Source organism: Piliocolobus tephrosceles, chromosome 3, assembly GCF_002776525.5.
Source record: "Piliocolobus tephrosceles isolate RC106 chromosome 3, ASM277652v3, whole genome shotgun sequence".
Taxonomy (NCBI): domain Eukaryota; kingdom Metazoa; phylum Chordata; class Mammalia; order Primates; family Cercopithecidae; genus Piliocolobus; species Piliocolobus tephrosceles.
In genome coordinates, this window is record NC_045436.1 from 118,368,195 (window position 1) to 118,394,126 (window position 25,932).

Consider the following 25,932-nt stretch of genomic DNA (forward strand, 5'->3'; position numbering starts at 1 on the left):
GTACAAAGAACATCCTGAAATTTATCCTATTGTATTCACTGCTTAAATGTTTTACTAATGTCAGAAAGAATCATAAAATAATAGGATAAAAGAGGCTTAAGGAAAATGTAGTATAGACAGATTTCCAAAGTCAGTTTCACGAAGAGCAAAAAATCTATAAAGCTTCCAAGTTTGACTGGAGCATGCAAACAATAGCACAGAAAACTTTCCTAAAGCCACACATCCATACTTTTCAAAAACTTTGGTTAGCATTTGATCTAACTGAAGTGGCCACTGGAATGCCAGCTACCTATCTTCAGTCTTTCTTAACCAGAGTATCTTTTGCTCAAAATCTATATTTAGGAATTAGAGGAGCAAGGGAGAGTATTAGCTGTGTCTATGTGTGGACATCAGTAAAAAATAATCTAAAATCTTTCTGAAGGTTTTTTGCCCATTTGCTTGGTTGTTTTGTTTGTGGCATTCAGCAGTGTCACAAGAAGTAACAAAGTACAATTAGACAAATAATTGACTTAGGATTTTAGAGTTGCTCATGCGTGTGTTCTGGATACTGGGTGAATCTGCAGTAAATTTCTAGTTATAGCAATTGCTATTTCCATACCTTGGTAACAGAAATTGCCCTATTTTCTGAGGAAAACAACTTCAGCTTTGAACGAACACAGCTAGCTAGACAGCCTACATGTTTATTGTACATTTGCATCCAGAAGTCATATTTTCCATTACACTTAAATTATTCCTACCCAAAGTCTCATAAATGAAGTAGAATCAGTTAAATATAATTGCTCTATCTCGTGGTCTTCGTGGCAAAATTTTGGTAACTGACAAAAGATAATTTTGCTACAGACTGTTGAATCACAACACCATCACCATCAGGAGTAGTTTCTAAGTAAGGATATCAGGTGCAACATAGTTTTTTAAATAATAGAATTCTGCTAATTGGCAAATAGCAAAAGAATAAAACATTCCAGTGATGCTCTTGTTTCAGAATCAGTAAATAATAATCCTGGCAAGGGTGCTAAAGTCATCTTATTTCATCTCTGAAAGCAACATGGACCTTCATCTGTATATCTATCCCAGATACACATATAGTACCAACTCTTAAAGTTCTCTATTTAAAAAAAAAACTGCACAAACAGCCTCAGTGACACATTCAGTAATTAGCAAATATCACTGTCATAAGTAACCTCTTTTATGCTCTATCCTCATTCAATACAGAGGAATATGAACACTAAATAAATAATCGTAAACAAAGGCAGGCTTATTCCAATTCAGAAAGCTACACAGTTCTTTAGAGAAATGTCGTCTTATAATATTTTGCATTCCAACACTTAACTGCATGTTTTCATGCATTTTAATATTTTAACATATTTCCCATGAGAAAAAAAGTACACACAGGTAGCACTTTTATCTCTGTTTAAAAACATGGACAATTTCTATTTTAATTCTGTACAAATTAGTTATTGCAAATTGTAGAACTACAGCATAAAAAAAAAATGACTTTTCCTGGTATTCTCTCTTCTTATTTCACCATGATTCAACTCACTCTGTTGGACAGTCCTTTGGTTATTTATATTTTAATCACATTTCAGTAACGATTTAGGCTGGAGGGACACCATTTTCTTAACCAAGATAGATGTAAATTTTCTTGGATAGACCAGATTATTTTAACCCAATGAGTAATTTCTGGGCATTTTATTTACCTATCCATTCAACAAATATGCTATTGCAGAACATGATTCAAAAGAAGTATGTGATACTGCCTCTGCCTTTGGGTCTCTAATGATAATACTGAAGAGATGACATACACCTGAATGACAGAGGTAAGTCACCCCTTGAAGCATTACAGATCTAAGTATCAGATTGTGTAATGTAGATAATACTTGCTGCAAGAGTTCAAAAACTGGGGAAGTCATTACGAATTCATAAAAATGAACTTAAAGTGGCCTTGCTGAGACAGAATACACCTATATTTTTCATTAAACTACATAAAATATTGAAAGTAGCAGAGGAAACTTTGTTACATTGTCGCTTTACTCATTACTTTAAGTAATGATGAGCAATAGAAGGGTTTTTTGTTTGTTTGTTATTTAATTAAGGAGAGACTATAGAACTAATATTTTAGATGTCTGGCAGCCTTGTCTGAAATAGCTCCCTTCTATTTCAAGGATGAACTTAAGGCTGAAATTCCAAATAAGAAGTATTGCCTCAGGAATTCAAAGGAAGTGGCAAATACAAGAGAAACTCTGAAGGAAAAACCAACAGGGCTCAGTGTGTGGCTGGCTATGGAAGAAAAAGAACAGAGAAGGATAAAGGATAACTGGGATCTTGATTCTACATTAACCACTAAAATGGAGACTCCTTGCTCACAACACCTCTGTAAAAGTGATGAAAAGTCAAGTAAGACTCCTATCCATGGGAAAGTTATTAGAAGAGCCTAACATTCCTGCCTCCAGATTGTGGTCATGGAAGAATTCCGGAGAATTTATTTATAGAGTAGGCCCATGGTCCCTCACCCCAACTACTTCTGCATTTATGAGTTCACACTCATAAAGCACTGAATTTAAATCCCTAGTATTAAGAACCCTTGTCCTTTAAGAATTATCCTAAATAGAATATTAATAAATAAATAAATTAATTAATAAATAAATAAATAAATTAATTAATAAATAAATAGGATATTATAGAAATATCCTAAATAGAATACTATTTCAAGAAGACTCTTGCCAATATCTTTCATTTTTTCAGTGCATTCAAATCACACACACACACTCACACAAACTCACAAATACACATTCAGGCTTTCTGCCTTGGAAATGGATGAACCCCAAACCACAGGATGTGACCTGCCTTCCTCTTAGGTGGTAACTCCTGTGGCAGACAGTCATTTATACCCCAATTACTTCACTAAAGTAAATTTCACACCTTAAATTCCACACACTATTCTGGTTTTCCCCCATTTTCCACCCTAAGTCACAATCTCTTTTTAGCCCTGAGTACCCCAGCACCTGGAGTACACTAGAACCCTTTGAGGCCTCCTGAACTCATAAGTCACTATAAATAGCAACAACATCAACTCTCCCATGACACGTGTAAACACACTATTCATAACATCTCATGGCATGATAACATGGAATAACTATTAGAATAGAATAGCCAGTGGCAACAAGAAATGAATAGTGTAAAATGTGGCATTTGAAGGGCACTTCAAGGTGACTTCAAGAAAGCTGCATTTCAGAAACTCAAGGCTCTCTAAGAGACTTATGCAGTTAACTGGCTAAAGAAGCAGAAGCACCATGACACAGTCTTCTTGTATTCATCAGCATCACAGAGGAATAAACAACAATTATTTGTACCACACAAAACACAACATTGTTGAGCCACCCCATTGCCACCAAAAACACAAGTATGCCAAATATTTTTCCTTTCTGCACAACACTGCCTCTAAATTGCTCACTTCTCCCACCCAACAGCCCTTCTTAACCAGATTAATTTCACAAAGAAACACAAAGAAAGAGCCAGAAAGAGATCCTTCTTATAAAAGAGAGAACAGCCTATTTGATTCCAGGTGTCCAGAACGGGGTATTACAACTGCCGACTAAATTCAAGGACACCCTTGGTACACCAAGCCACTTGCTGGTGGCAGTCTTCCACACCAAAGAGCAGCACAAGAGACAGCACCTCTGCCCCTTGAAGTCCTCGTTCCCTTGGTCCTCTCACCTGCCAGCCAACATCCAGACTGACACTCGCTGGCAAGATAAGAGACTGAATTTAGGTTGCTTCTCCCAAATATGCCATTGGGAGCCAAGAGCCAAGCCGACAGCTAAAGCAAAAGAATAGCTAGTGAGAATTTGTGGCAGAAAAGACCAGAAGAGCTTAAAGATTAGTGGTTATTGTTTACAAGGAATTAAGCTCTAAAGAGTTTTGGCCTGAAGTTTTTGGCATTACCTGTGTATGATGGACAGGAAAAGATGAGCTTGAAGAAGGCAATCATAGTAACTCAAAATAATAACTGCTAACCATTACTGCTGACTGTATGCAGCGCTCACTTCATGTTCAGAATACTATGATTAAAATCGATCATCCCCTTTTTACATATGAGGAAACTAGAGCACAAAGAAGTTAAGTAAATAACCAAGGTTACACTGCTGGTATGAACTGGGATTTTCAAACTCAAATAATCTGGCTCAAATGTGCACTCTTAACCGCTCTGATATGCTCCCTTTCCAGTAAAATCACAACCCAAGTGTCCCTTCTGAAAAGGCAAACTGTATGTTTTAAATTATTTTTTAATATAAAAAAATTTTGTACTCAGACCTAAAGACAAAGTACTTCCTCCTACTTACATAAGGTGAAAAATAGAGAAAAGGATGAAAGAGATGGTATAGTTTTATTGTGTTTGTGTTTTGTTTTGTTTTTTAAACTGGGACAGGTCTACCTCATTTTCACACATTTCCAAATCCTTTTCTCCTACATATAGATCGATTTTTGAGAATGCCAATAGCATGTAGAAAATTAAAGAAACCTTACTTTATGGTATCTAAATTAAGGATCTTTCCTGAAAACATTTTAAAAATCAAGAAAAAGTACAAATGTACCCAGAAGTATGAGGTCAGGTTGGGAGGGGCGTGCACTGGGAAAAGGGGAAGTCAAATGACACAACACCAAATATTCTTGGCTCTTGTGAAAAGCTACTCTGTTCATTTACCCGGAAGCACCAAACAAAAGCAGCTGCCCATTTCTCTGTTTCAGTTTCCTGAATATAACTGGATCACCAACCAGCATCCATTGTCCCAGGCTCACAGAACAATGTTCACTAGCATAAATCCGTCGGTTCTGGTACATATCCAAAAAGCTAAAAAAGAATACCACAAGACTGAATGAGTGTCTTATGGACATACCTAGCACTATGATTCCACAACGGGCAAGACCTGTGTGTGAGAGGCAGTTAGCACCTCCAAGCATGAATGCATGTTCAAGCTTGTCAAGAAACATCTCACACATCAGATCAAAATGCTGAACAGGATGTTCTGTTTGTAGCTTTGTTTCTTACCATCTTACACATCTTCAGGATCTCTACAGTCACAAAGTAGCCTGTGATGCCCCCATAAGTATCCCTGGACACTAACAAAATGTGAGGCACAGAGGCCAAAACCATCTAGGCTGGGAAGGTGTGCTGTGTGTCCAAACCTATCTCAGCCAGGACCACCTTCCCACCCACTTTTTGGGCAACCCTCAGAGGATGGCAGTTGCTAACTTAGAAAAAAAAAAATGCACAGTGGAGGAGGCAAAAGGATTATTTTTAAGAAAGAGCACAATCTAACTTTTCTCTCAACCACCCACTCCACACCACCTCCTCATTCCCTTGTCTCTCCTGCTTGTTCTTCCATTTCGCTTTCCTTCCCCAGCTTCTCTCTCCCCATGGCTCAGTGCACCACACTCTCACACACGTTTCCTTCTCTGTGTCCCCAGCTGGGACACCAGCTCTGACGCCACACTGGGAATAGCAGCTGTGAAAGGACTTGGAGCTGCTGCTGAGCTCAGAGGGGGATATGAAGCTAGCTCGCTTCCTCCTCAGAGCTCCAAATGTGTAAAAATCAAACATTTATTTTTTAGAAACCCGGTCTTGACACCAAAGCCATGAAGAAAATAGAAAGCGTTAGGTTATAAACTAAATGAACCTGTTAATTATGCCATCTTCTTAATGTGCCTAATACTGGAAGAGATTGCGTTTACTTCTTAAAAATGTCCTTTCATGTTTTTGTAGAGACAGGGTCTCACTACATTGCCACGGAAAAAGCACAGCAGCTATTCACAGGGGTAATCATAGAGTATTACAGTTTTGAACTCCTGGGCTCTAATGATCCTCCCACCTCAGCCTCTGGAGTAGCTGCGACTATACGCATGTGCCATGGTGCCAGCTCATGCCACCTTAATATGGTTTCCGAAGGGGGGCTGCCTGAGTTCTCGGTGGAATAGTGAGCATTTTTAAGTGTATATGAAAACTTCATGTGCCTTGCAGTTCAGTTTTATCCATCACCTGTGGTTAACAAGCAGCTCCACACACTCAGGAATTACCTACCCAGACCAAAATCCCACTTTGGCAATAGACAAAATAATGAGGCACTTTCCAAAGTGGGATAATTAAAAGCAAAGACAAGATTGTATGTGTCAAGGGAGAAAGGCAACGCAGGGAAACATAAACACGATGTGCCTGGCTTAAAAACAAGAAAATCAGCTGGATCTCTATCTAGGATATAAGAAATATTTAGACCAATAAAAGCAATGCTTACATCTTTCTCTGTAGTAATTCATTCACTAAGTCACTCCTCAATAAACATATATCAAGCACATACTATGTGCCGGGCATTGTGCGGCGCCAAAGACAACAAAGTGAACTAGACAACCTGATCTTTGTTTTCATGGAGCTTACAATCTAGCATCAGCTCAAGACAAACCTGTAGGCTCTCAAAAATCATGTGTTAAAACATATATTCTGAAGGAAACGTAAGGCATTGAGAAAGAATAATGAAGGGGAATCTGCACTAGAGAGAGTAGTAAAGAAAGGACTCTCTGAAGAGGTAAAATGTAAAAGCCAGAACATAAAGGAACAGAAAAGCTAACCAGGACAAGAATGGGCTGACCATTTTAGGAAGACAAGTTTGCATGAGCAAAGGCCCTGAGGCAGAAAAGGTTTTACCACCAAGGAACTACAACATCAATGGATCTGGAGTAAAGTGAGCAAGGAGAGAATGGCACATCACAGGACTAGAAAGACACTGGGCTATGATGCCCAATTGAAGTTTCATTCTTAGGACAATGGGAAGTTTTCAGCAGAGGAAGGACATGGCCCAATTTATACTTTATGATGATCAATTGTGCTTCTCTATGAAGAAATACTTGAAAAGCAGAGACTGTTACAGTGTCTATGCAAGACGTGATGATTCCCTGGACAAAAATGTAACAGCAAAACTGAAAAGGAACAGACAAATTCGGATCTATTTTAAATGCTGAACCAACAGAAATCATTGAAGGTTTGCATATGGGGGTAAAAGCAAGGAAAGAATCAAAGATGACTCCCATCAAGTTACTATTTATATGTGGGTTATTTAGTTTTTGTTTTTCTCAGAAGTATAAGCATCACATCATGCACTGCCAGACACACGTGGGAATCTTGTCTATGGGACATGATATGTCTATGGACATAAGCAACTCAAACACCATAGGTCACAGAACAACATAAATTGTTATGTGGCTGTTCTTGAGAGACAATAATAGTATGCTAGGCAAGTATTTCATTAAGTCAGTTTTCCCACAAGAATTTTGTCATTATGTTGGTGCCAGAGCCCCACGGCTTCCCCCAAAATCGTGGGGTTAAATGTCTTTCTATGTCTAGGTGCAAACACTCTGACTTTTAAACAGAACTGTACCAAATAATTAACTACCAATCCATCAAAGCAGCTGAGGATATACAGCAATTTCTAAGAGGGCCTTCATGTTAAATTGGATAACTCATATCAAATATGCCAAAGGCATATTAGTGTGTAACTTATTGATCAGCAGGAACAAAACTATAAAATGCATATTTATAAATAATTTTTTACGATCACTGAACAATTTAGTCCTTAACAACTGTCTCTCCATAGGATCCTTTCAGAAAGCCAGTATACAACATAATGCAGTATTCCCCCAGGAAGACACCTCTGAGGGGAAAAAGAATGGATTGCCTTGTTTATTTTACATGCTGTATTCAAACTGGGCCCCAAATGCCACAGAATGAAACAGTATTCTGTGGTTGACACACATGGGGTCTCAGCATCTTCCTGATCTGTTCATTCCTTATGACTTATCTGAGTGCTGCTGGCACTGTTTCCACTGCCCTTCTCAAAAGCTGATAAATAATTTTAATCTCAAAATTCCTGGGCCCCTTTGTCTAGGTAAGCACCTCTTTACTTTTTAACATTTATAGTGATGATGCACTCTTGTTCTTAAACTGAAGAATGAAAGACAAGTTATAAAAGACACAGAGAGAGGGGGAGAGAGAGAGAGAGAACGAGAAAGAGAGAGCAGACAATCACATGCACAATGGACAGAACACTTGACACTGGCTAAGGCCTTGACAGAGAGATACAGAGTAAATCGAGATAAACGGTAGTCATTTATTTGGAAAAGAATGTTATCTTTTGTTCCTCCAGACTATTAACTATGCCATGTTTATGTGCATTTGAAAGACTTTTCTCAAAACAGACTCCACTACGTTAATCGATACATAAAGGATCTCTTTCAGACAGACTTTCCCCTAGTACTTCAGTGAAAAGTACATAACTTGAGTCTCCTGCCTTCTGGTCCTTCAAAGCCTTAAATTTATTTCAATGCATTTAATTTCAATTTCCTGATCCATCTCAAGCTCTCCTCTGAGCTTTTGTCTTTAATTCGATGGTCCACCTGTATTGCTCCTCTCAGCACCGCACTTCTCTAGCTTCCTAAGCCACCTGCTCAGTTCCAACGGTGAGACTATAAAAAATTCACATCACTACGCCTCACACCCAATTTAATTTAACTCTGTAAATTCACTTTTCAACACCCTTGAGCTGTTCATTCTAATTTGGCCTGTCATCACCTGCAGTGACTGAACCCGGTCTTTATCTGTGCCATCCATAATGCATTTTATTGCAGGGTCCGTATTTCTGCAACTGTAGCAAAGACATGAAGAATGTACAGAGCTCTGCCAACATGAAAAGCTGTCACTGTGTAACTCCTGTTGGGGAATCTTCCAAAATTGGCATGTGTTTCTACTGCACATATTCATTCTCAGTTCAGCCACAATATTTGGCCCATGTAGCCAAATATTCTCCACATTAAAGAAACAAAAAGCAACATAAATATACACCTAAACACACAGCCTATCCTATCACTCGAATCCAAGGGTGTTCTTTGACGTCCTGCTGTTCTGCTCTTAGTAACACTTTTATCCAATGTATGACATCTAATACATTCAACATCTTAATAACTGTGTCACTCTACAGACCTCTCTTACAGGATGATTTTCCACAATTCCTATTTAAATCACTGACCTGGCTCACAACCTGGTTAAATGTCACCTGTAATGGTGACATTTGGAAAGATATGTAAATATATCGACATACGCTCTCATCTTCACCTACTGTCTCAATAGAACCTATTTCTAAGCACAAATAATGCAAAAAATTCTATAAGTCTTCCAGTTACTGTTTCTTGATATAGTTAAATAAATACCATCTGCAACACAACCCTATTAATATTACACATAAAAATGCAGAATACCCAGCTATGCCTAAACTTTGTCAGGCCTTTTCTGATCAACTCAGAATCTTACCAGATGACCTCCTAGATCAACCTGCCGGAACAAGCAAAGCATCTCCACAGACATTATCCTTTAGAACAGACCATCTCAGTATTACAGTGGCCCTCCCCTTTAGCTACAGAATTCAAAAAGATGTCCTTCTCAAAGATGTGGGAGTGAGGCAGAGAGAGGCACCAACGCTCAGAGTACTCACTGAGAGGTTTTAGGATGCTGCTGCTGGATTCATCAGCATTTTCAATATCTGATTTGTCAGAGTAGTTCTCAGAGATTCTCTCCTTTTCCTTCTTTTCTTTGTGGCCTGCCTTTCTCTTGTGACGTCTCCTTCTCCTGTAACTCTTCGGCACATGGACTCCGATGTAAATGGTATGGTGGCCTAAGGAAGGTACACGAATCACCAGTCAGTTCAAACCACATTCTGTACTGCAGATAAATTGCATAAGATGCACAGATCAGAAGAAAATGTCTATAAATTCAACATTACCATCCTATATTTAACAAATTCTAGAAAAATAAAATTTCCTCCCAATTTTCAATTGGCTTCAGTACAATTCAAGCTAGTGGTTGACACCAGGACTCTGTGAGAGCCTACTCTAATTCTGCCCAGATAGACTACTTTTGTTTAGGAAAACCAAGGAATATCAAACTGGAAATCAGGAATCCTTCATGTTGGTCATACATACCTCTGCCATCAATTAGCTGTCTGACCTTAAGCATGTATCTCTTAACCACTCTGGGTCTCAACTTCATCATTTCTAGAAGGAGAGACTTAAACTGGGTAGTAGTCCCTAGAGGCCCCTCTAGTTTCAACCTTACATGAGTCTATGATTGTACTGGGTAGGGTTAGTGCCTGCTGGAAAAGGAGCTGCTGGCGCTGCAAAAACAAAGATTTAACTTAAAGTTCAAAAGGTCATTTTGCAGGGGGTAAGGCTTTACATTAAAACTTTTTTTTTTTTTACCTAATCAGCAAAATAGAGACTTAGAACTGGGACAAACTGAGAAAAATAAGACATACTTGGAGAAAAGATTTTAGAAATACTCAAACGTTCACACTAGGAAACAGCTAAAATGAATGTCAGCTACAGTGCCATTCTCATTTTTCTTTTTTCGTTTCCAAAAGTTTCTAAAAACTGGTTGTTGCAATGATAAAAATAAACCGAGCCCAGCAAAAATTGCCTTGAAGAGAAGGGCATGAGGAAAAAAGATTGTGAAATGCTTTCAGCTCTCTAGATGGAAGGAGCTGCAAAACTGACAAGTGGCATTATTTTTACAAAATCTAATAAGACAAAAAAGAAAGAAACTCAAAGTTCCACATCATTTTTTTAAATTGGAAAACTTATACTTTCACTTTAAATACAGTGTAACTTCTGTATTTTAGGAACTACCATTTCAGAAATAATGCGAACACTTTTTTTCTGAACTGCAAATTAGATTAGATTTTCTCATGTATGGGTTTTATTTCCCATTTCTGGAAATATTCCTTGATGACAACTTTGCAATGCCACAGCCAATATCACGTACCTACATCCAAATACATGTACATACAGTATGTATGATACAAACTGTCATGAACTACTTTCCACAGTAACCTACGGGGTATATCTAAAAACACCATAATTGGCAGGGGTGTTTCCTTAAATTGGCAGGCTTAAAAGAATTATATGCTCCTTCAGGAAAGATATTCCAGCTAAGCAATGCAGAACCTAAGTGAATGGGTTAGTAGTCAAAAGAAGACATCAGATGCTTGAATGAAGTTGGAGGCATCTTTACATAAAGCAAGACCTTCTTCCCAACACACACGCAGCAACCCAGCTACTACAAAACACAGTGAAATTCTCCCCACAGAATGTGTGCCAGTGAGAAATGTATCATGTCTAACCATTTGCAAGTAAATGGTTCTCATGGGAAAACTATATTATACTAGGAAGTAGGAAATGTCTCAGAAACAATGTGAATTAAGAAACAGTGTCAATTGTTTCCTGTGCTCCAGTTACTGAGGGAGTCCTGAAGTTTTAGCTCAACTCTCAACAATGTAAGTGAGCAAAGCCAACCAATTGCTTCAATAAATCAAACACAAAATGCTTGGTTGTTTTCAGGAAAACACACACAAATTAAGAGGTTGGAAAATTTTTTTTAACCTGTCACATTAAATATTTTCTATTCACCTTATTAAATAGGGCAAATAAGCAAAAAACGGTAATGAAACTACATTGCCATATTGATGTTATATAGAAAGATTTTTTAAATTATATTTACCCAAATCTGCCTAGTACATTTGATCAAATCATTTAATTGACAGTCTATATGGTGGATAAGATGCTAAGGTAAGATTTCTGGCTAGGAAGTGTCATCGTTGTCAATCTAATGAAAGAGTTAGGCCAGTTCAGAGAGTGAGCCACTAAACCCTGGAGAGAAATGCACTTGACTTTTTGGAGCCTACTTTGAGTTGCAGTAAGTGGTGCCATTTTGTTCGCATTGTAATGATAGGCATCCTCTCAGCAACAGATTCGGTCTATCCCCATTTCCTCCAACGCCTCCTTCCTGGTTTTCCCTGTGCACTTCCATACAGGTGTGGGAACTTTCAGAATTGACACTGCGCTATGGAGTGCTATGGTGCCCAGATGCCAAGCAGAAATGTGGTTCCTCTCAAGACATGCCAAATTTTAGGCATTTAAAAATCAGCTTTATTGGGGTGTAATTTAGAAACAATAAAATCCACTCATTTTAACGATACAGAGTCAATGATTTTAGTATATTTATAGAGTTGTGCAACATTTGTCATAATCCAATTTTAGAACATTTCCACCAGTCCAAAAAGATCCCTCATACCCATTTGCAGTCACTCTCTGTTCCCACTCCTGTCTAATGCAACCACTCTTGACCATTTTTTAACACTCTTAGTGATGGCCTCTGCGAAGTTACCATTCTCTGGTACTCACATGGCAATGAAGTTTTTGTAGACATCCTAGCACAATAAAATACAATATTCCCTGGATGGGGAAGATACTGCCTTCCAACAACTGGCAGAGGAAATCATGCCACTGAGCTGAGCAATTCAAAACTTAAAGCATCCTCAAAGCATCCTCCTCCTCCTCTCACACATGATTGGCAACTAAATTTTCCTTTTCTGTCTTGTGTTCAGGTAGAGGAGAAGGAACATGGTTCCATGGGTAAGCAAACCTTGACAGGCTCAGCGACAGCGCTTGCTGCTTCATCAGTTACTTCTCAACCTCTCTCACTTCAGCTTCCTTGCCTATGAGAGGAGAGCAAGATAGCCTTGCTTTGGTGGATAGCGTAATATAGACATGCTGTCTCAAAGGGACAATCAAATACTTAATAAGCTATATGTGCCAAGTAGCCAAAATACCAAAAGTAAAATGAGCTGCAATGGAAGCTTTCTCACTGCCCCCACAGAATACCTGTCATCATGATCAATAGAAGCAGCATTACTGTTGAAAATATGCTATGATTGATGAGAATATCATATGTGGATCTCAGTATTTATTTTCATTAAAATCTCTTTATCTGTTTCAGGGATATGTCATGAAGACTGATGACTATTTTTAAAATTATAACTCATAAAATGACTGCAAGCTCTTAGGGAAGTCACAAAGTTGAGGGTATAGTATTGTTTTACATGTAATATAAAAAGGAGAAACTTGACAGACAAGCTTTCCAACCCAGCAAGGGACTATAAAACGGTAAGATCATTAAAGAAAGAGGGATAGTTACCTGCTTCTTATACAGAACTTTTTAGGCTAAAACAAAATTCTCTGCTAGAAAACTCAGGAAATACTGCTTCCGAAGATAATGTAAAAAGGAGGTGTGGAAAAAATTTTAAGAGCTATAATGTATAAGGAAGAAGTGATTGTTTTGAACTATATCAAAATAAATGTTACATGCTTGCTACTGAAACTTCATGAAGTAAAACTACTGGAATCTACACTTGACAGTGTTCATTTAGGTGTGCAGTCGAAGAGTATTCAGTCCTTGATTTGGCAGTGGCTTCAGTATCATGTGTTCAAATAAATACCCTGCATGCCTTTCTCTGACAGATGGTGCAAGTTCCCAACAAACTCTAAATATCTTGGGAATATCTCCCAATCCATACCACAGCCAGTACTACTGGAAAGAAAACATGGCTTTCCTGGGTATCGCCGAATGTCAGAAATGATCACTACGTGATTCTTGTTTCTTCCCATCCTTACATGCTCCACCCCAGTTGCAAGTAGGAAGTACTATGATGCTAAATTATCCCAATTCCTGAAATATTTCTAACCTAACTTCATACTTCTCATAGTTGCTATAATGTTTTCTGGCAAAGAGAAAACTTAGACTTAGTAACTCTGGAGCCACTCAAATTAAGATGGCTTTCACAAATACACATTTTGCTACCAAGGATGATTTAACACTTTGAAGTGTGAAAACCTTCAAGCCAGAAAAGGGTTTTAAATCAGCCAAACTACAAATTCTATAGCTGAGTGGATGGTTAACAACATATGCCTCTATATGTAAGACAGATCTATTAGCTCCTTCCTGGGAAACATGTTGCTGTGTTTACTGTACATACAGATGATAGCAACTATTTAGTGAATGCTTACAAGCATGCCAGGCACTGCAAGGTGTTTTATATCTACCACCTCATGCAATCCTGCTCCTATCCCCATTGTACAGGTGCAAAAACCACAGTTAGAGGAAGTCAAGGACATTATAATCAGTTAACTTTTTATGAAGTGTTATCTTCCTAAAACCCCACAGGAGAAATATGTCTCTGCTCTCAGTATCAAGACTAGTTGAGTGCTTCATCACTACTTTGATGGTGTGTTCTGTAAAACATACTATGTTTGTATCATAAATGTAATAACTTATATGTCTCCTTCCTCATTGGCTGCTAAAAGAAGAATAGACACATTTTAGACAAACCTGTAGTGAGTATATATAGTTTCATGACATGCATTTTATACACTAACCTCACTCTTCCAACTTTTCAACACTTACTTTCCCTTCACCCTAAACCTTTTTGGAATAAGGTAGTATATAATTTTTTAACCTGATATATCAGTACTGTACTCTATCTAAAGGATCACCAAAGGACAGGTAAAATCTTTACCCAGAAGTCTACCTTTCCCCACCTCCCACCACCCATCGCCTATATCCAGCCTCTTACATACATCTCTAAATAAACACTGAGGGATGTTCCAAATTTGATTTATAGCCACACTCTTACTGTTTCAGCTGAATTTCTGTTCTCTCCAGTTCAAAGCAAAGATTCTACAACATGCAGTATTTTATATACTTCTTTCAGAACTAATCAGCAATATTCCCAAAATATGAGTTAAATATTGCCTTTCCTGGCTTATCTAACATAACCTGGTCTTCTGCCAAGATGCCCAAAACATGTTGAAGCTATTGCCAAGAAGAATGTAGGGAGAGCATAATTAAGAGATTTATTATTTTTTTAATTAAGAAAAGAAAAAATGTAGAGAGGCGGAGACCTTGGATGAGTGACAGATTATAAAAAGATTCTGCAAAGACTTTATTTGTTAGACAAAAAAAAAAATTCTCAATTAAAAGTATATGCATAAGAAAACTTAAACCAAACCATAGTATCAAGTCCAGGCACAGTGGACACTGTGTGGTTGGCACTTTTATTTATTAATAAATAGACAAGTATGTATAATCCTAAACACTTTAATAAAATGCAAGTAATTTTTTTTTTTTTTTTTTTTTGAGACAGAGTCTTGCTCTGTTGCCCAGGCTGGAGTGCAGTAGCATGATCTCGGCTCACCACAATCTCTGCCTCCCCGGTTCAAGTGATTCTCCTGCCTCAGCCTCCTGAGTAGCTAGGATTACAGGCATGTGCCATCACATCCAACTAATATTTTTGTATTTTTAGTAGAGGTGGGGTTTCACCATGTTGTCTAGACTGCTTTCGAACTCCTGACCTCAAGTGATCCACCCACCTTGCCTCCCAAAGTGCTAGGATTACAGGCATAAGCCACCACCACGCTCAGCCAAAATACAAGTAATTTGTTAGTTTATTATTCTCAAACCCATAAGAGTGTCCATAAGCAGCTCTAATAAGATACAAGCAAAGTAACATTGCTAATTTACTGGCATAAATACCAGCTCATGAAAAGAAAACCCTCTTCAAAAAGCACAGTGTAATCTTGCAGTTACCAGAGGTAAACCAGCCCTTAATGAAATGTTTGCATGAGGGTCCTGACTCAGAACAAGGGATGATTTCTATTTTTACATATTGGATAAGGGCAATTTTTTACATAAAAAATAATGTATGTGTTTATTAATAGATAATTACGTATTACATATGTAATTTATGTATAGATAATTTTGAATACTGATGAGTAATTTATTTTAATTTTAATGCTACCAATTACATAGGACCAGGCATGCAAGCAAATGGCAAATGTGAGGGAAAACAGGGAAATACTTTTCTTCCCACTGAACTGCATGGGAATTTTATATACTGAAAGCCTCCTAGAAATCCTCAAGGCAACCTGAGGTTCCCCAAGCAAGACTGATAAGAAATCTTAGCTTGTTACTTGATGTTTACTGAGCACAGCACTATTAATATTTAATACTTGATGATGATAATAATAGTGATAATCTCTAGGCAAGAACTAAGAGCTACAGAATAAAAAGTCTCAAAGGAGATGCAAGCTTATGATTGTTAGCTAGACTCCTGTCCTTTAGCTCAGCAAACGTATGCATCTGTCTTCCAAGAGCTCATTTTTAACAAAAGAGTTCTATTAATTACAGTCTTAGATGAAGGTGAGGAGCCTAAGACAACACACTGAAGTTAAGCTTCCTTTGCAGTTTCCATTATTAATGGCCAATAATAAAGGCAAAAACTGACTGGCACTCTATAAAGTCTGAATTTGTGAATATGTTTATAGAAATACGACTTTAGTATTTTCAGTGATCATCAATTATTTGAAAAGATCTTAGCTAGAAAAACAAGAATTTCCTCGTAAAGTTACTTCAGGAATCTACCTTAAGGAATTAACAGAATTAAAAATCAGGTTACCCTATGTAAACCGCAGTTCCTGACAAGCTTTTCAATCGTCAAAGTTGATTCTCCAAAATAATGTTAACTTTCCTCTAGCAAAATCTTTTATATCCATATCTATAGATACAAAACGTATCTAAATCTATATAATTATATCTATATAGATATAAATTTACCCCTACAAATATCTATATATCTATCTCTATATAATCTTTATAGAGAGATTGTATATAAATATATATATATATATTTTTTTTTTTTTAAGGAACAATCTGAATTAAACATAGTCTCCCACTGTGTCTGGTACACAAAGGTGCTCCATAAATGTTGATCCTATTTCTCCCTTCCCTTTTCAAAGGGAAAAAAACAGAGCACGGTTTTTTCTCATTCCCACCCACCTCCAGCCCTGATAATAACTAACTTGTGAACACTCTTTGTTCTCCAGAACATTCACCTAGAGGAGGGCAAAAGAGTCAACCTCAGACCTATTCTTAACTTGTCCCTTAACGGGCAGTTTTAGCCATCCTACAGAGTTGAGCTCTTCAACAAAGGCAGCACCTTCCATAACCTCAGCCTTCCCTAACTCTGTCCAGAAGCAAGGGCTTGGCAATCTCCACCCCGATTTGGGTAAAGTTTCCCCCAGGGCTTTTAATGGCTCACTGCCAATCCACAGAACACAGGTCTGTAAGTCCTTCACTTGCTCCGACAAGAGAGTAGAGCCAAAAGGCCTAGGAAGGCCAGCAGTAGGCAGAACAGTGATCGGAGTGAACAGGAGCCACCCAGCGGGAAGACATGAACCCTCCACTTATCCCGACACCCAGAACCACTCCACAGGGGCTGCTGCATTGTAACATGCAGTACACATGCCGTCAGACAAAATCCACCTGTGAGCCAAACACAGAGAACTGACAGTTTCCATCATTTCTCTTTGGTCACCATGTGCACAAGTGAACGGGAAGGAGGGTTGGAAGATACAAAACAATAGCTAATTCGATGGTCACCGATAACTGGATTTGCAATTGCAGCCAGAGAGGCCGCTTAGAGAGACACATATACGCACACACTCACACTCTCATCCCAACCACATTGTCCATCTCTGACTCTATTATGGCTTCTCTTTTTGCAGTGGCCTAAGCCCTGGCTGGGCAATAGGATGAAGAGTCCTTGGTTGCTATGGAAAGGTAATTTGCAATATAGTTAATACACTCATGGTTAATCAGGTATCAACTATTTAATATAATATATAAATATTATATATAATTTTAATATATATTTATCTATTATCATAATTATATATCACATATGTAAAATATTATATATAGTTATATATTTTATTGTATTAATAGATGAACATATTTTTAAATATATTATGTAAAATGTTGATATAAATATTTAATATATTAAATATTAATTTATATTTGTTATAAAATATAAATACTACAGTTCACATTATTCCCTTCCCTCGCATACACATATGTAGGCAAATGAGATGGAGATAATATCATAGGGCTATAACAATCACCCAGAAGTAGGAAAACTGCTATGACAGACTTCTGTTAGCCTAGAATCCCAGAATCTTCGTGACTGTGGTTTTCCACACGCACCCAGGAAAAAGAGGGACGACATTCATTGACACAGAAGCACATACTTATACTTTTAAAGTGGCCAAAAAAATCACTTTAACTCGTTCAGCCTCTTCATTTACCAGTGATCTAACTAAAGCCAAATAGCCAGTTAATGACATATAGAGACTAGGACTCCTAGTGCCCCGGATGTATAAGCCTTCCTTTCCCATTTTTCCACTATCATGGTACCAGTCCTCCACTCATCCCTCCCATCCTCCACTGTCTGGAAAACATAGCCAAAAGAATAATAGCGATTAATCCTTTGAAGTTAGTAATTATCGAGAAGGGAAAAATAGGCTCAGGATTCTCTGGAAATGTTTCTTAGAGTCATAGAATGACAAATTGAAATCCACAACCCTTAGTTTCATAAGCTGCTCTAAAATATCATAATGTTCTGGCTGGGACATCTGTCTTCCCACTTACCACCAGGGGTCATTCAAATGCTGAGGCCAGTCTTGCGTTTTCTTTCCCTCTCACCTCTCTGTACGCTCTTTCAACACCTTTTATTCCTTTCAGTTCTTTCCACTTCCTGTGCTTTCAGATGCTTCTCCTAGTTCTCATCCATCTGCCTATCTAAATTCCTCTTCCTCTGCAGAGGGAATCAACCTCAAGCACACTCTTTTGGGATGAGCACAGCCTTGGGAAAGTCAGAACACCTGGATCCCTGTCCTAGTTATTCCAGCCCCTACCAGTGTTACCTCGAGCAAATCATTTAACTTCTTCATGGTTCCTCTAGCCATCTGTAAGCTGAGAATATTGAACTAAATTTTCTCTAAGATCCTTTCTAGTTCTAAAACATCTATAATAATTCCAAATATTGTAAGTAGTTAAGTGAAGTGGAGCACATAGAGGGAAAGGCTAAAAGTTTTCCAGCATCACCTTAAAGTCTCTTCCTAACTTCTCATAATGATAGTTGTCCCCTGGGCACTCTTCAATCTACCCCAATTTGATTCCCAACTAACCATGACACGTCACCACATTGCTAACAAAAGTTACCAATCACCTTCTTTTTGCCAAATCCAGTAGCTACTATTTAGTCCTCATCTTACCGGACTTCAAGGCAGCATTCAGCACTGTCAATCACTAGCTCCTTATTTAAAAAGCCCTCTTCTCGGCCTCAGAGCCTTCACTCTCTTCCAGGTTTTCCTCCTACTTCTATGACTGCACTTTGTTAATCTCCAAAAGTTGGCACTTGCAGAGTCCAATCCAGTTCTGTTCTCACTCCATTCTTTGACCCTGGGCAATATCATCCATTCCTATGGCTTTAAATGCTAGCTATATGCCTAGGGCTCCCAGATTTATATCTCCATCCCTGTCCTTTCTTCTTAGCTCCTGCTTGTATAGTCAGCTACCGGCTTCAGAGTTCTACTTGGATATCTCACAGGTGCTTCAAATTCAATATATACAAAAGGCTAAACTCCTATCATCCCCCACCACTCTTCTTCCAGTGTTCCCCATCTTAGAAAATGGTACATGATCCCCCAAATTGCTCATAGCAGAAATCCAGAAGCAGCCATCCCCATCCATATATCCACCCATCAATTCAACACATTTGTCTGCATCTTTTTTGTCCCCACTCTTGTCCAACCCAAAATCACCTCTCAGTTGAATCCTGACAACAGCCCCCACACTTCTGTCTTTGCCATCTTGGGACACTGTCTCCACCCAGCAGCCAAAAGAATCTTTTCTAAAATACAAATTTGGTCTTATCACTTCCCTGCTTAAAACCCTTCTGCAATGTTTCCTTAGTGCACACTCAATAAAATTGTAACATTTACCATAACATAAAAGATCTTGAACTATCTGGGTCCTATCTACCTCAGACTACTCTCTCCCTGTTCACATAGTCCAGCTACCGTAGCCTTATTTCTGTTTCTCAAATGGGCCTAAGTCTTTCTCACCTCTGGACCTTCACACATGCCTGCCTGGAATGCTTCCCTGATTCTTCACCTAGCAAATTCCTTTTCCACTTTTAGGTCTCAATTTAATGTTATTCTGTAGGACACATATTCCCTGGCCTTCCATGTAAACTCACCTACATATGTGATACATCTCTAAAATTATCATATCAACTAACCTTATGTCCTTAAATAATGGCTGGTTTATTTGACTAAACAATAATCATGGGCCTAGTTACAATGTTACCTAACATTCAGTGATACACATAAGCCTGGAAAAGCAACATATTAGAGGTCACACCTGCAACTGTTCTTACCATTTTGATAGGCTTAAAGAAAAAAAAAAAAGGCATGGTCCATCTGTTAGTTAAATTTAGTAAGAAGAGTTAACATAAGTACTAATCAACTAATCTGTTGACTACCAGATATCAGTATTAGCTTTAATCTGACAGTGTTCTGCAGTCACAGCAACCGCTGGTGAGAAAGTGTTGTGCATAAAGATAAATTACATGCAACGATTACATGCAAGGGAGATAATACCTTAAATTTATGGGGTTAATCCTGGGGGACTTCAAATTGCTTTACTTATATTCCTAGAAAAACTAGGAGATGAGAGGTGCAAATTCTATCTCCTTGTACAAAAAAACTGAGATTCAGAAATTAAGTAACTTCTTTTATCAAGGTATTTTTCAGGTACTATCCAAAAATTCTTAGAGCATTTCTAGTAGGTGGCTAAGGAGACGGGTTACTCACTGCACTTTGCATGAAGAAGCCATAACCACAAGACAATGATTTGCTTTGTATTATCCAGAAAGGCAGCGGCAGACCAGGAACAGAAAAAGGTCCTGAGACTACTGGTCCACCACCATGTTCTCTGAACCATAGCACAGATGGAATAAAAGCGAGTAAAAACTTGAATAATCAGATACTAATTTAATTTGCCAAACACACGTATCCATTAGATTCCATCATGAGCTTTCATTCTACCTTGAAGACATTTTCTTTATTTTTCAGTAGGAATCAAATTTCCTGTTGAAAATTTAATAATCAATTGGGGGTTTGGCAGTAATTTAACCCATCTATAAAAATATAATTCCATTCATCTAAAGCTGATATACTGGCCAATATTACTAAAATTTAAAACCTCTTTTTATTCCCAGAAGTTTTTGGCCTGGTAAAAGTTACTGAGCATTCCACCATGAAAAATAGTCAATAAAATAATATTTCATGAGGTCTAAAAGTAGAGTCTGTTCTTCCAAAAATCAACAGAGTATGAAGAAAGGTACACACATTGGATACAGCCCTTTGGATAGCTGCCTTCCAATTCTAATTCTATGGAAAGGTAGAAACAATTTACCAGATTTGAAAACTTTTTAGTTATTCAGAGAAATGAATTATTTAAGTCATCTATACTGCTGATTCAGTGGCTGTCACTCACCACCCTCACTACCTTCACCTTTCATCCCACCTGGCAATCAGCAGCTCCAGGGATGAGTGTTGGAACCTCCCGTGAACCTATGCCATTGTAGGCTCTCACCTCAGTCACCTAAATGCAATCAGCCAAAAGAGTAAAATAAAATAAAACAAAATAAAATGAAATCACACCAGCAAGCTCATGACAGCAACAAGAGAGCCTCAACTGATCTTTATTATATTCTTACTTTACTCATTCTCATTAGGCCCAATTCTCAGTTCTCCCAATGATTTCTAATCTTGTGGTGATAAAAAAGGGGAAATACTTAGTTCAGGTTAGATAGTATTATTTCTACCCTGTTGCATAATCTCATTTAATTGGCACCTAAATTACATAATGGCCAGTAGGAAGAAGAATTATTCTAGTCTATGTGGCAGACAGGGGGAAATGCATTTCTATATGCATGTTTAAATACATATACACATACTAGACTCTTGAATCCTTCTCACTGGCAGAAAAATACTACATTCTTGAATCCATTTTCCAAATGAAGCAACGTTGCAGGGTTTATTATACAATGGACAAGCATTTGTATTTTACTCAGTATACAATTATGGTAATATCCCTCTTCTTGGAAAAAACGACAATTTAACAAATTAAGGATAATGTGTATCTGAGCAGTCTAACTGTGAATATTAGATTTCATACCCAGAGCTTAAAGGATGAGAATGAGTCCAAAGGGAAACAGAGAGTAGGCCTTGGGAAATTTCACTGGATCATTCTGGCTTTAGTTTTCCAATATAAGAAGCAGTAGGTAAGCATGATTAGGAAGGCAAAGGACAGATGTAGGGAGAAATGAATTAAGCAAGTAAACAATATTTATGCCAGTTATAATTTTCAGAAAAGAAGATAATAACCAAAGAAAATTATTGGTGAGGCTGTATCCATCAGAAAGAAAAACAACAGAGAGCGGTGGAGTATAAAACACGCCTGTTCCTAATGCCAGGTACAGCAACAATTGCTGTTGGAAGTTCTTAAGAGTTCTAAGGTGAATGACGTGCTCCACTGTTTCCATTTTACAAAGAGAAAAACCTATAATCTAAACTATAAGTTGCTTCCTTCACCTATGCAATGATTTGACGATAGAGCAAGTTTTAAATTTTTATTCTCAAACTCATACTTAGCCACTGTGCTTTGACAACACATGAAAAAAATAAACAATAGAGACTCCACAAAATAAATATCGAACAACATGTCTCACTAATATGACCAGATAAAAAAGCTCCTAAAAAGAAGCTCAATCTATAGACAAAACTGCTATAAATGTACTATTTCAGAATTTCTGGATCCTTGCCAAATGCAATGAAAGTACCAAGTGCAATTTGCTATGGCTTAATTGCCATCAAAGAACACCAACACCTAGGATAGGAAATGGCTTCAAGACGGCTTTAGCCCATACCATACTACCAGGGAATTCTCTACAGTTGGAAAATTCTCAGAAGGAATGTCGGATTCTAGTTTCAAAAACACGGAACTATCATCAGCCTTCCTTGAAGTGAAAGAAATCTATATATAAATATTTAACTTCCCTGACACAGCAAGAGGTGTCAGGCAGCTACAGAGCTAAGTGCTGCATACTTGAGGACCTCTGGCCAGCGTTCAGCTGAGGCTATGAGGAGAAAGGAACAGGGAGTTGGGAAAGGTCTGCATGGGCTCAACCTTTTCTGGGAAACCTATGTTGCTATTCAAGTTCCAACTTTTAAAAACCTCACTGCATTTCTTTAAAGCAGTCCAATGTGTGGATACATTGTTTCTTTTAAGAAGGCTTTTCCTTTAGCAGTATTTGCCCAAGAGTTTCCTCTGTACACACTGTTTTCTGAGCAATTAGAGTGAACAGCAGAGAAGAGGTCAGCAAAATGCAATCGGACACTTATATCCAGTGCTCAGAATAGCCCCAGTCCCAACTTGGCCCCTCCCTTCCCATCCGATAGGTTTTCATTCACTCCTTCTCGGCAATTACGTTTTATACCATTGTAATTATTAAAAAATGGCTACCAGGCCCCACTTTTTTTAGAAAAAAATACTACCTTCTCCAATACACATGAGTAGATCATCACAATATCCTCTAGCAAGAAATAGGCTTAAGTCATGATTTCATGTCTTGACTTCCAAAAAGACAAAAGCCTCCATTTCATCATTTTAGTCTGTCTCTTCAAAAAAACATACTAGAAGAATGAAAAAGTTTGATAAAGCAGAGGTGTTTAGGCCCTTCTTTTTCTTATCAGTATAAATATATAAATGATATGTCAATGATCTTTGCAAAATCAAACAGGAGTAATACACCAAGGGTAAGATGAGAGGCTATATCATTTCATTTGAATAAAAGAACTAAGATAACCAAAATTCGTTTTTCTTTTTCTTTTCTCTTTTCTTTTTTTGAGGCAGGGTCTCACTCTGTCACCCGAGCTGGAACACAGTGGCACAATCACAGTTCACTGTAGCCTTGATCTCCTGGGCTCAAACGATTCTCCCACCTCAACCTCCTGAGTAGCTGGGACTACAGGCATGCACCACCACACCCAGCTATGTTTTTTATTGTTATTTTTCTGTAGAGATGGAGTTTCGCCATGGGGTTTCGCCATGTTTTCCAGGATGTTCTTGAACTCCTGCCCTCAAGTGATCCTCCCACCTTGGCCTCCCAAAGTGCAAGGATTATAGGCATGACCACAACGTCAAGCCTTGACAACCAAATTTCTAACAAAATTTTTTGAAAAATAGGTAAAAGGATTATACAAAGTGATTCTACATATACTTTATTTAGTTTATGTTATACATTTATTTATTCATTCTTTCTTTTAACAAATAATTAGTGAATATCTACCCTGTCCCAGACCCTGACATATTTTTTTACTTTTCCTGGAAGCGATCCTCCTGTAAATTCCATGCATTTTCAACTACACTCCCTCTTAATGTCCTTCACTAGACATGTGAATTTGTAGAATTATTCTTCCATTGGGACAGATGGGTGCACACTTCCCACTGCATTAAGTTTTGAATGGAAGAGGAAAAACCAGCACAATATAGCATAATAGTTTTAGGAGAGTACTGACCAAGCCTCAAAAATGGAGACACATTTCAGCCAATACTGTGTTACTGCATTTTATATTTTCTGAGTTGTTGGTTGAACTTGATGTTAAGAAGAGGCCCCTCCTCATGAAGTCAGAGTTGCCAAGGCCTGCTGGGAGTTACCTAGCCTTGCAGAGCCAAAGCCTTATCTCAAAGGATAAGGTGGAGTTTGCTCTTTTCCCCTATTGCAAAATATGAGACTATTAAGTAATCTGTTTATATCATACAGATCCAAAATCCTGGCTGGCTTTTTTAAGAATAAAACATCCATAGGATTTTCTTCTGCTTGGAAAAAGCTACCTGGGACTGACTCTTCCTATCTCAACCCTCATTCACCCTATGTAATTAGCAATTTCCCCCGTCTATGTTTGAAATGAAAAGTGAGTGGTTGCTCCTCTTGGTCAGCACTTCTGGACCATTCTGGTAATGTTAATTTGTCATCCATAGACCAATTCTGTGAAAGCGTGGAAGGGCCTGGGTGGGAGCTGGGGCATTGTGATAAATAAATAAATATGAATATCTGAAATACTGACATTTTAAAATAAGTTTATCCACAGTAACCACTCTCCTCCAAAAAATGTTAACTTTACAAAACCATGCATAGTACAAGGTAACCAGCGGAAGAGCAGATTTAAAGGCTTCTATTTCTTTTAAAGATTAAAATTGGCACTTGGTTTCATTTTGAAAGAGTATCTCTTTAAGCCATTAACACATGAAGAAAATTATGTGACAATGAGGTTTAGGTCTTTAAATATATGCCACATAATTTATTATTTAAACAGATGACTCCTCTTCTGACTCACTCCATGCTTAGTGAGTTTTGCAGTTGATGGTTTTCTATGAAGTTTTAGAATGTGGATTAAGTGTCATGCCACCCACTGAGAGTAAAGTTGAACAAGGTGAACTGAGGGCGTGGTTTGAAGTCTCTCTCCTCAGAACCACAGCATTCAAAGGAACTAAGAGAGAGTATCTGGCTCTTCTTGCCTTCAGGCTGAGCTGAATCCAATCACCCCAAATTAGGGGACCCTAAGCATTTTTACAGCATGAATATTTTAAAGTAACAAGAACCATCAGACCTTAGTTACTTTAATAATCATTTATTGGGAATACATCTTATTTATGCAGATAACTCTAAAAAACAAAGTTTTATTTTAAGTTGACTTTGCCAAGAATGTTTACAAACATTGTAAACTTCTACGTTTATCCTAGAAGCAAGAGAAATGACTACTTGCATAAAAGAAAAGGTAAATAATAATATAAAGGTAAAGTGTTCCAGCTCCCTGTCTTTTGAATTCTGACCCTTAAAACTGGGGCATTCACCTCTGCCATAAATGTGCCAGGAAGCTACTTTAGAATAGAGATATAACAGTTTGCTTTTCTTCAAATACTCTCTTCTCTATGCAATTAAAAATATGAGATGGACTCATATTCTTGGGAAAAAAACATTTCCCTCAAAATATGAATACTTCTTAGAGGTCTTGACGTAGGCCATCTGTTTCTTCATT

At 37.9% G+C, this 25,932-nt stretch overlaps 1 protein-coding gene across 3 annotated transcripts in view; it reads right to left on the reverse strand.

Annotated features, from left to right (window-relative positions):
- The window catches only part of SLC4A4 (solute carrier family 4 member 4), a 396,122-nt gene that overhangs the window by 313,591 nt on the left and 56,599 nt on the right, over positions 1-25,932 (reverse strand). For all 3 annotated transcript variants that reach the window (XM_023190242.2, XM_023190244.3, XM_023190245.1), the window contains exon 3: positions 9,531-9,710. In XM_023190242.2, coding sequence (XP_023046010.1) covers positions 9,531-9,710 — 180 coding nt within the window. The remainder of the gene's footprint in view (positions 1-9,530; positions 9,711-25,932) is intronic.